General features: G+C 31.9%; 1 protein-coding gene across 1 annotated transcript; it reads left to right on the top strand.

Annotated features, from left to right (window-relative positions):
• The first annotated feature begins 8,393 nt into the window (after positions 1-8,393).
• Positions 8,394-10,759, top strand: LOC120089273 (probable WRKY transcription factor 12). The gene is made up of 4 exons (XM_039046696.1): positions 8,394-8,795; positions 8,908-8,981; positions 9,083-9,244; positions 10,342-10,759. The coding sequence occupies exons 1-4, from the start codon at positions 8,514-8,516 to the stop codon at positions 10,502-10,504; spliced, it is 681 nt and encodes a 226-aa protein (XP_038902624.1). The 5' UTR covers positions 8,394-8,513; the 3' UTR covers positions 10,505-10,759.
• The last annotated feature ends 2,058 nt before the right edge of the window (positions 10,760-12,817 follow it).

Here is a 12,817-nt window from a genome sequence, read left to right as displayed (position 1 = left end):
TGTAAATAAATATAAAGCGGGCTGCGCTGCGAGAGGAATGTGGAGATGAGGAAGTTATAAAAGCAGGTGCTCCTCCCACACACACACAGACAATTGACAAAGTTAGGGCGAGCAAAAAGAGTCCTCGATGTGCGTGGTCTCTCGAGTTGAGGGCTGACTTTGTGAGGGAGGATTAGGTTGTTTTAAAGAGTTAAATTTAAGAGGGATATGAAAGGAAGTGGAATTTTCCACACCAATGACCCAGTACTGAGTCTGCTTTTTGGTTGCTCCCCAAAGCCACCCATGATTCCCAAACAACCCAGGTCCCGCCCACCTTTCCCCTCTCTCTTCTACTTATAGATTTATATGTATTATGTAATATATAATTCTCAACAGGGGACCTCTCTCCCTCTGAACGAATCTTCCTTCTTCACCGCCAACCAGCAACCAGCTCGTCCTTAATTTCGGGCACACAAACTACACACATCCCAATCGCATTCTACCTTTTTTCAACTTTTCCTTCTTCTTCCTTCTTACTTCTAACCCTATTAGTCCCCACCACACCCTTTAATCTCACTTTTTTTTTTCCACACAATTTTAATTACTTTATAACAAAACTCCAACCTCTTCTATATCCATTTAAACACTAATTAATCACAGCTTCTACTCTTTGAATTTCCTCTTACTCACACCTGTCTTCTTCTTAACAAAAAAATCTATCTTTGAAAAGGAAATGGGGCATGTGGATGAATGAATGGGCATCCGCATAGATATTGCTTCCCTTAAATATATTCCATCAGAATCCTATGATTATACTATATATATATATATATTTCCTTTTTTCCTTTTAAAATCTTGCTTCGAAAAGAGATTGAATAATCATTGTACAATGATTTAATCTACTACCGGAAAAGGAAAAGGAAGGGGGGGATAAAATAAGACAAGGTGGGAAAAATCTTAATTACCTTTTTTTCTAAAGAAAAGGAAATGTTAATTACTAGTTCTCTATCATTCATCAAAATGAGTGTAGTTTGCACAGTAAAATTATATATGTGTATATTTTATTGTTAAGGCTTGGTGGAGATATATGTGGGTGTGTATTAAATTAATGTGCAGAAAATGAATCTGAAGCCTCAAAATCAGAGAAAATCGAGGTCAGATAGTGTCATATGGCTTTTGACGTAGGTGTGGGCCGTGTGTGCAAGATACTCATACCCTTTACTTCCAACGTCAACCATTCCAAAGTTCTCCAACAAATTTCTTTTGACAAATTTTTATTCACACCCTATACACCTACGCGCCCTCTTAAACTTCTCTCTCTTTTTCTCTCTCATTTCTGCATTCATAAAGTGATGAGTATAGTTATAAAGTTTTCTTATTCAATTATTGTTCACTTTCAAGTCTCCCTTCCTTTCTTTGCCCCCCCTCCCCAAAAAAAAGTCTCCGTTCCTTTTCTTCTCTAATTTTGATGTGTGTTTAATTCTAATATTCGGGTAAGTTGCTAAGTAGGGATATTCTTTCTATTTCCAATGGGCTAAGACGGTCTTCATTAGGCGGAGAACTCGAAAAATGAGTTGTTAGCCGAATGAAAACGGAGATGGAAGAATATATTCCTCGTCCCTACAGTTGAAACATTCTATATGGTAATACTCAAATATAAAGGTTTTTTTTTCCAATTAATTGGATATTTGCTGATATGTTTTTAAGTACAATATGTAGGAGTGAAAAATTCAAACTTAATCTTCTTGAATTGAGTTTCTCTATTTGGAATGTGTTGGAAGCGTGTGATAGACATTCACAAATAAATAATCAACCAAGAATGTTTGAGAGAAAATTAAAAAAATACTTATTTGGAAGACTTTCAAACTAACTCTCTTTGTGTATTCTTCTTCACACACTTGGTTACTTTAAACAATACAAAACAATTCTATTTATAGGATTCTCACGAGTCCATAACTCTCATACTTAACATGAAATTAAACCTTGTCAACCCCCATATTTTAATTCATGAAATTCTAATAGCTCTTATTCTAGGGCTATTTTCAAATTAGAAAAATGAATCAAAATATTTACAAAATATAGCAAATTTTTAGAACTATCAATGATAGACGCTAATAGACACTGATAGACTTCTATCAATGTCTATCAGTGATATTGATAGATACAGCGTCTATCATTGATAGTTCTAAAATTTTGTTAGATCTTGTAAATAGTTTCAACAATTTTACCATTTGAAATAATTTTCTCTTATTTTAATATACTTAATTAACTCTCATTCTTTAATTATCTAATAACTTAAATAAAAAATTAAAATATGTTTAATTTTCAACCGAATGATAATTTTAAATAGTTAAAAAAAAAGGTATTTTAAAGTAAAACAAATTTTAAGATGTCTCGGTCTACGTATAAACCCAAATGCCCTTTAATATCTTTATAAAAAAAAAGTGAAAAAAGTTTTAAACACTGAATAAACGTGATTCCAAATAGACTATTTTTTAACTTGCAACCATTTGGTATGGTTGAATATTTGGAGTATGTATTATGTATATATACACATTTCACAAATAATCAACATCGGTCATTCTTCGGTGTCATACTGGGTATGATAGACCATAACAAAACTTGTAACTTCTATTTATGGCAGGTAATAACTACCAGAATTTTGCACTATCTGGGTAGTTATCTCGGCTATAACGAGGACCAAATAATTCAACTTCAACCAAAGCTAGTGCTATGAGGCTACTATTTCTAGAAAGAAAAGAACAAAAATTGGTCAAAATAGAAGACAGTTTTGAACGTCCATCTCGATCCAACCGCTCACATTTAATCCATCCCTCCACTCTGATCTTCGTTCTCAACCCAATTATCGCTCCACTATCTCTCGCAAAGAAAGGGGAAAATATCACATAAAACGAAAAAAAAGTGGTGGTATTTGTGAAAGGTGAAGATTTTTCTGTACTGTCAGACAATTACTCATACATATAAAAGTATATATTATTTGTTTTTGAGTGGAGATTTAAGAATTTAATAATTTGTCAAAATTTGTGATGACTCAAATTTATATTACCAATCTAAAAATCGGAGATTAGATGTGTCCCACTTCCATATTGTAAAAGAAAAAAGAAAATGATACACGAATAGGAATTAGTTATTTAAATCCAAAATGTTAAAAAGAATGTGATTTTATTTAAAATTGAGATTTAGTGTAAAAAAGAAAGAAATATTTAAAGATTTATGTACTCTAAACGTATATCCCAGATAGTAGTAATTAGGTGACATGGAATTGAGTTAAAAGAATCCCGAGTAGTTAAAAGGAATATGTTTGTGTTGGGATGTGGTGTGGTAATTAAAGGTTTGATTTAGGAAAGGAGTGGTGTTAGGGTTATATTAGTATTATAACATAATTAGGAAGTGTAGATTTTGTAGTATAAGATTGTTTGGTTAGAGCTGGTAGTGTAATAGTAAGAGAAAAAAAAAAGTTGGTTGGAGGGAGAAATGGTTGTAGTTGTGCGTTTGTGGGGGAAGTTGGGGGGGCCTTTTCATGGAGGGATTAAGATGGGCCTGTGGGATATGTGTTAGCCAGAGACTAATTAATTAAAATTATTATTATTATTATTATTATTATTATTACATGACTACTTTTTTAAAAATAAAAGTAATAAAAAAAAATGGTTGTAAGTAGTGTAATTTATGGAGGAAAGGAAAATGGAAATAAAGAGATGAAGGGGGTGAGTGGACACATGCAAAATTGATATTGGAATTTGATTTGGCAGGATTTGAAGGGAGGGGTTTCATCATTTTCTACAGCCCCTAGACATCCCGACATGGATGGAAGCTTTGATGTAACCCCCACCACTCATTGCTCTTAAGACTTAGCATATATATCTCTCCCCTCCACTTAACCATTAACATTTAAGTCACGTTATTCCACTCAAAACGTAATACATCAGAAGACCTCATTTAGTTTAATTGTATTCTGTATTTGTACTGACACATGGATCCTACACCTAAATCTATAATGAAACAACGTAATCTTATTGATTAATAAATAGTACTCAATCTGATTGTGTCTGAGAATTACGTTATATCATTATCGTTATTATTATTGTTACTGAAAATGATCAATTTTGATATATTTATCGTTACCGTTGACAGTAGAGATAGAGGTAACGGTAATAGTAAATTTGACAGAATTCATAATTTTAAGTACATACGATCAAAATCGATCCAATTACATTTACGATTCAAACTCATTACAATTGATCAATGAATAAAATTTCATTATGATCATACTAATTTTCATTACAGTTTGGTAAACGTGGTCTTAACCGTTACACATCCATTCAGTTTTTTCTTAAATTAATTCTCAACCCACCCTCTTCCCATATTTCTCATTCACTTTGCAATTTTTCCTGATCTTTTTATTATTAATTTAATTTATTCCCAACATAATCAAGTTTTCAAAATTTAACCCACCATCTACTCGAGTTAAGTTTTCAAAATTTAACCCACCATCTACTCAAGCTTCTTCTCTCACAATTATATTTATCAAATCACTTTTTTTTTTTAACTCACATATGCTTACCTACTTTAGGTACACCGTCCCACACACAAATGTTTAACTAAACACTATTTCCATGTACCTTTTATCTTTTTCCCAATTCCAATGTCAATTTCCCTAGAAATAAATTCACTAATGTCCCTTTGAATCACATATATTACTTAATGTGTTTGGATATCAAATATATGAGTTAATGTCTATGTTTTGATATTCAAGATAATTAAGGTATGAAAATTAGGTATACATATTTGATTTACAAATTTTATATATAGAAATCCAAATTAAATAATTACTTAAAAAATTAATGTATTCATGTATTAAATTTAGCACTATTTAATATAGAAAAATTAATGTATTCGTGTATTAAATTTAGCACTATTTAATATATTATTATATTGATGGACTATTTAGTCACTTATAACAAAAATAAATAAATATTTTTATATTAGTTAAACATTAATTAAACACTATTAAAAAATTTATGCTCATTACTAAAATAAATAAACTTATATAAACTAATTAGTTTATCAGTAATTAATAATAAAATTTTAGATAATTGTTTTAAATGACAAGACTGCTGATAATATTTTCAAATATAACAATATCACAGTTTATCAATAAAAGACACTGATAGATGTCTTTGTAAATAAGTTACTCATTTTTCTTTATTTGAAAACAACCTTAAAACTTTACATTAAATAGTTAAGATAACATAAAATATTAACGATAAATGTCATAGATAAAATTTATTAAACCTGGTTAATATATCTATAGTTAATAACTAACTAAAATTCAAGTTTAGTTAGAGTGTATTCGGAATACATTTTTAAATATTTAATTTAAAAAATAAATCATTTTGAAAGAAATTGGAGTGTTTGACAACCACTCAAAGTAGTTTTTCAAATGTATTTTAATTGAATTTTATAAAAAATGTTTAAATAAAAAAAATTATTTTTTTTTCTTTAAGTCAATCCAAATAAACGGTTAATTATCTTGAGTGATTAACTCATACGCAATTATGTTGAATACTGTGCGCTTTTTTTAGTTAAAAAATTTGTGATAGAAAGTATATATATTTTACAATTAACTATACTCAAGTTTTGGTGAGGATATTGGGGATGCTTAAAAAGGAAGTATGTTATAGAATTAAAAAAGACATACATTAAATTGTCAGAAGAAGGGAACAATCAAGCTAAGCAACCACTTAAGGTCAAAGTATCGATGATGAAGATACGCACACATTTGACATTAGGCGTTTGTTTCAGTTGGCAAGGGATACCTTTGGGTCGCTTTTCCAGCATACACTCCAAAAAGCATAAAACTCACTTCTTCTTCTTCTTCTTCTTCTTCTTATTTTAGTATTAGGTTAAATTATAAAATGCTTCTAAAAGGTATATTTTAATTATCTGCTTATCCACTTTTATTTCTAATAAATGAATTTTAGGATAAGTTTCAATGATGCTCCTTAACTTTTAGAAATGTTTTCATTTTATTAACTTCCCTAATAAATGAAGACGAAGTTGTGATTGGGTGGTTAAGTTGTAAAGTTTAGAAGCTACATTGTGGGGTTACAAAATGACAATGGAAGGTTTTATGGCATTCAAAATACATACCGACAATTAGGAAGGGAAGCAGATTTAGGGTCAATTAAGAGCTATTACTAGAAATTGAGTAGCTTAAAGAAGGAAGCCACAGATGCAAAGGGTTCAAGAAAAGATAATAAACAGAGAATACATACATTTAGAGGGTGCAGTATAACGAGAAGGTTGTAACGTCATTAAGAGAAATAGTGGGATCAATAAATAAAGCACTGTGGGAGGAACATGTTCATGAGAAGAAAAGAAAAACTCATAGAAATAGTGAGTTCATGAGAGGTGCAATCAAAGTCTTATATCGATAATACAACGGTTGATGGTATTAGGTCAAGAGAAAATCAATGAGACTGATAGTTGGAGGATGGAAAAAAAAAAATTCTACGCAATACCAAAAGAGATAAATATAATATTTGAGTGTAAGTCAACTTGTTTGAAGAAGAAAATACAACGAGTAAAATGAACACATTAATAAAAGTTTTGATTTGTTGACTTCAAACTCAATAATTTCTTCACAGAATAATCATTTTGTCATAAAATTATTTGTTATATTTGTAAATGTTAAGGGTGATTTTTTATCAAAAGAATATAATCGACATTGAGCAAATAAACATAAATAATATAGTCTAAAAGATAGCAAGATTCGACCAATAAGTGGGCCTAAGGAGGGGACTAACTTAGACCAAGACCCAAGCCAGCAAGGTGAACCTCGACCCTAGCCTTACAAAATACCTAATGAGGCTTGTCCTACGCATATCCCGATCTAAGAGATCATCTTAGTTAGTAAAATGTCAAAGTTAGCTTGAGGCAAAAACAACTTTTAAGGCTAAAGAGGTTTGAAAAAGAAGAAGTCGAGAGTTTAGGTTCCTATTATTAGACACGATTCAGTTTAATTTTTAAAATTTTGAATATGTGTCATAACTTAATTAGACATGAAATTTAAGGACTAACTTTGTAAATTTTAACGTACATATATAAAATCAGAAGTATATGACTTTTTTTTGGTAGTGGGTGAAATACATCATTTATAAATGGAGGGGTGAAACTAATTAGTGCTCTTTTTGAAACTAAAAATGAGTTAGTTGGTAAATGAAGGGCTTCCAATCTCTATTATGGGTGGCTATGAGTCCATTTACTACCACATTACCTAAAACATGTCAACTATTTAAGAAATAATCTCAAATTTGCTATGTTTTATTTCACAACAATTTTAGAGATAGGTGATGAAACCATCAACCATATAGAATAAAACTGGTGGTTTACAACACGGAATTATGTTTGAATTGACTATGATTTAAAGTATCGGGTATGTTTAATATTATACGTCTTTTTAGAAGGTTACATATCAAATAAAGTTAGGGTGGTAGAGAGTAATGGGCCGGGAATTGTCTAAATTAAAGTTGATGCAATTCAAGTATATTATAATATATATGGAAGGATGTTAAGTAGATGTCACAACTTATTGAATAAAATATTGAATCACAAGAGATAAAGATGACATTTTGAAATCTTGTTTTATAAATAAAGTATCATCTTTTCCAAAAAGAAGCGTTATGTTTGATACATGTGAAATACAAGTAGTTAATAGTAAAAAAATTAAAGGCAGGTACATAAAAAAAAGATATTGAAATAGAGAAGAAAAAAGAAGAATGATTTGGGTGGAATATAATAATGAAGTAATTAAGGAGCATTAAGTGGTTATTGGATAATAATGAGAGAAAAAATTGAACTGTAAAAAACTAAGGAAGGGAAAAGGAAAAGGAAAAATAAAAAAGTGGGGACAAAAAGGGAGAGTTAATTAAGAGTATTGATATGGTGAAATAAAATGGGGTGGTAAAATAAGAAAAGAAAAATGGAAGAATATTTGGGAAGAGCTTTTAGAGTAGGAACAAAAGAAGTGGCGTAGACCCGCATTATGGAGCAGCTGGCATATGATATGTTTTGAATGGGCAGTGGGAGTGTGGAAGGGTTTTTTTTTTTTTTTGTGGGTCTTGTTTTCAAGATGTACATAATTGTACTGTGCAAAAAGAGAGAGAAAGAGAGAGAGAAACGAAAATACATATAAGCTGGGTTGAGGTTAATTAAGGGAAGAATATATAATATATGAAAAACATTCCTTTTTGCATTTTACTGGTACGTTGACCCAAACAGCACACACAGAGGGGGGGTTGGGGCTTGCGGTTTAGCAAAGTGCCCTAAACATTTTAAAAGAAAATAATAATAATAATAATAATAAATAATAAATAGAAATAGAAAACAGGAAGGAGGGAAGGGAGAAGGGGATCTTTCTTTCTTTTTTTTTTTCTTTGGCTTTGGTTTGCTTTTGCTTTGCTTTCTTGTGCTCACTTTCGTTGCTATAATCATATTGTGAAAGACGAAAAATGGAAACTGGATCCCAGACCCTAACATCATCAGGGCGCGGCCAGGCTCCGAATAATACCAATTATCAACTTCAAGTGTCGTTCCATCTCTCAAATGATCCCCAGCACATCCACGAAATGGGATTCGTGCAGTTGGAAGAGGAGAGCCAGGTTTTGAGTTTCTTGGCACCCAATAACAACAACGCCACCATGCCACCTGCTGCACCCTTTACTACTACTACTACTACTTCTGCTCACTCCCACTCCCACATCGTCGCTCGACCTTCTTGGAGTAACCACCAGGTACTGCTGCTCTACCACTATTATTATTCATTCATTCAATCTCATATCATAATTCGGTATTATTAATTACTATGGCCTTGGTAGCTAATTTACTTCAATTCCATGATCTCAGGTGGGAACAATGGATCCCAAGGGCGGGAACGAGGATAACTGCACGGGTAGTGCCGGCGAGGGCACCAATTCATGGTATACACAAATACAACAACCCTAATTAATCCTATATTGTCTGTAGCTACAGTGAATTAGGTAGGAATGAATGAATGATGATGATTATGTGTGCACTGCAGGTGGAGAAACACAAACGCAGATAAGAGTAAGGTGAAGGTCAGGAGAAAGCTGAGAGAACCGCGTTTCTGTTTCCAGACTAGAAGCGATGTAGATGTCCTCGACGACGGCTATAAATGGAGAAAATATGGCCAAAAGGTTGTCAAGAACAGCCTTCATCCTAGGTACGTACCACACCATCTCCTAATCATCTTCTTCTTCGAATTCTTTTCTTTCTTTTAATATTACATGTGTATATATATATATATCAATAATTAACATCCATCTCTTGCATTCAACTCCTTTGGATCAGAGCGTGATGAAGATACTAAGATGTGTCAACTTAATTGAGATGCTCTAGATTTTGATTTAAAAAAAAAAAAAAAAAAAAAAAAGAAAAACATCCATCTCGCATGCACCAGTGTACTGCTGCCCAAACCCTTTGTGTGCTTACAACATTATCCATCATCCAATTTCATTCTTTTCAATTATATCACTTCTCACCCATGTTGCCTACCCTAACTTTAACTTTTATTTATGTATATTACTTAGCTTGTCGAGGATTACATATTACAAAGATTTTAATTTCGATTTTGAGATGAAATTGAGTTCACGGGAGTAGAAGACAACATAAATTAAAGTGGTATGAAATGTTGGGAGATTGATTAATTAGGACGCAAATTAAAGGCATGTGGGTTCTAATAAGTTGCATTGTATTGTATGTATATATGTATAGCATATTATCATGGGGTTGTTAATTAGTTGATAATGGATTAATGATAGTGTAGGTGGAAGAGAGAAATGCAGGAATTGGAATGGAAATAATGGATTGATTAGTACAGAAAATAGGAATATATACAAGTACACATACACATACACATACACATGCATAGAGGGAGAGAAGGTAATAATTAATTATGAGAAAGAGAGAAATAATAATGCGAAGTGAGAAGTGAAGAAAGGGGGTTTGGGTTTGGGTTTGGGTAGTTCACAGTTCAGTATCAGTAGTAGGCAGATTGGGAATGATTATGTTATATTCTCTCGGCAGGGCCATCATTATTGATTTTGGGTTTTTGGTTATAGGTGTGGCCGTCCCCCAAAGGCCAGAACTACCAGTCATCCATATATTCTTCTTCTGTTTCTAATTTTGACTACTTTTTTCACTACTCATCATATCTGCACAACACAACAACATATCCATTCATTTAACTTTTGTTTTTGTTTCATTCCCTTCATCTGTCTTGTCTAATCCTAAATTACTACTGATTAATCAAATTTGCAGAAGCTACTATCGTTGCACACATAGCAACTGCCGAGTGAAGAAGAGGGTGGAGCGACTGTCGGAGGATTGCCGGATGGTCATAACGACCTACGAAGGCAGACACAACCACTCTCCTTGCGACGACTCCAATTCTTCAGAGCACGAACCCTTTACATCCTTCTGACTTCCCATTCCAATAATTATATAATTTTTTCTTCTTTTTAGTTCCTTTTTTATATCCTGCCTTCCTAATTTCCTTTCCCTTTTCCTTTGCTTGTATAATTATTATTATTATTTCTTTAACTTTCTAAGCAAAATAGATCTGTTCCTCTGTATTTATTTGTTTAGAGATAAGATGACGCACATGAGAATATGAGATGGATTCCACTCCACTCCAACTTCTACCTATCCTATTACTATTAACTATTATTATTCACTACCCCTCCTCGTTCTTCTCTTTCTAAATTCTAATTATTTCTTTTTGGATTACATATACTACTACACTACTCCATTTTGGACCAGAATCTGAATGGTGGGTGAGCTCCGTTTTGGGCTGCCACCAGGTTCAGCCCATTTCGATATTAAACCTCTGGCCCATGCCCATTCTCGATCCCGTCCAATATTCCTAACTTACCTTTAAAAATAAAAATTATTTTGTGGAATTGCCTTCCCATGTTTGTTTTTACTATTTTATTATGTTTATGACAAACCCTTCCTTTTCTATTTATATGGAATTCATATGCTTCCCACTCTTTCATTTTTATTATTTTTTTTTACTCATTATTGAACTCTAATGATTCTTGCTAACCTCAATCTCCATCTTTAATGCCCCCATTTTAAATCCCATCTCAACTCATGATTTTATCTTCTTCCTCATCAATTTTCATATTCTCACTCCATTGTTTGTTTGTTAAAGAAAATAATACTCCAAATGAACCGTGCATTTTTTAGATTTTGAAACCAAGATATTCCTACCATCTTTTCACGACAACGTGCTTGTCAAACACAAAAATAGAATCAAAATGTGGGCTTCGCTTTATAACTGTGAATCATTCTCCAAAAAGAAAAGGGGATCTCATTCCCTAAAAAAAAAAAAGAACAAACTTCATCTATCTCATTCTTTTTACCTGTTTGATTAGATGACCATTGCACATATTATTTTTTAAATCGTTTTACGTAATTTACCCCTATTCTATCATATAAAAGAGTACCGTTTATCATAAAAGTTATTCTAAACTTTTTATTTACTTTCTCACTCATTTGGCTTTATTAAGTTATTTATCATTAATTTAGTACAACAATTGTGGTGATAGGAATCGGATCTTCAACGTCAAGAGATAAAATGTATATCAATTAGCGAAACTCACTTTAGTGACTTTAATTAGTTACTGTTTTTAATACAAGATGTTAACCTATAATTAATTACTCTCTCTAAATAAATATAGAAATAAACTATGTACATACATGTGTGTATATATAGGGAGATTTTCAAAAATAGAAAAATAAATAAAACTATTTATACACAATAGCAAAACTTTAGTCTTCTTTGATAGAGGTTGATAGAAATCTATCACTGATAAACATTGATAGAAGTCTATCACTGATAAACATTGACAGAAGTCTATCGGTATTTTTTTTTGCTATTTTTGTAAATAATTTGACATTTTTTATATCTGTGAAAAATTTCAATATATATATATATATATATATTAGATATAGGAAACAAAAAAAAAAATAACAAAACAATACTATGGTAAAACTGAAACAAGGTGAGTCCCATTAAATTTAAACTTGAAGAATACAAGAAAATGATGGAAAATCAAATAAGGGTCCAAAACAAAGCAGTGGAAGGAGGCAATTGGATCAAGCAAACTAATTGTCCACCTCGATCTCAATGATCAAGGCCAAGGTTGACCTATGCATATCCCGGTGATCGGGGCCAAGGTTGACCTATGCATACCCTAATTGACCCATTCATCCTCAATTGGCCCAATTTTGCCATTTTAAATCCAATTTGAGGAATCCTAGGTTTACTCATTTATAAATACATCATGACTTCACATTAAGTCTATATTCTTCTATAAAAGTTTTATAATCTGAATTGACTTAAGTTCCTTTGGCAAGCAGACCATATATTACTTTGATTGTTTTGCATGTGAGGACATGTTCCCTTGTGTTATGGGTTAATTTTGACCTAACTAAATAAACCAAGAATTATGAAAGGATAAGATAAGATAAGATAGGATAAGATCTAATCCTAGAGTATGTAAAATAAGGAAAGATAGTTTATCCTTATCTCAAAAGGAAAAGGTAAACTCCATCCCATTCCCCTATAAACACATCATTGTAGATCCATAAGAGGTATCTAAAAACTTATAACTTCTTTATTATCGAGTTCCCATACTAACTTTGGCATCGGAGCCCTTTATTGTTGCTATCACGTGAATGCCATGTATGTTTTCTCCTATCCAAAATTTGAAATCAATAGTTGGTGCCA

Source organism: Benincasa hispida, chromosome 1 (genome assembly GCF_009727055.1).
Source record: "Benincasa hispida cultivar B227 chromosome 1, ASM972705v1, whole genome shotgun sequence".
In the NCBI taxonomy this organism is placed as follows: domain Eukaryota; kingdom Viridiplantae; phylum Streptophyta; class Magnoliopsida; order Cucurbitales; family Cucurbitaceae; genus Benincasa; species Benincasa hispida.
Note: the sequence above shows the minus strand (reverse complement) of the source record. Positions and strands in the feature narration are given on the sequence as shown.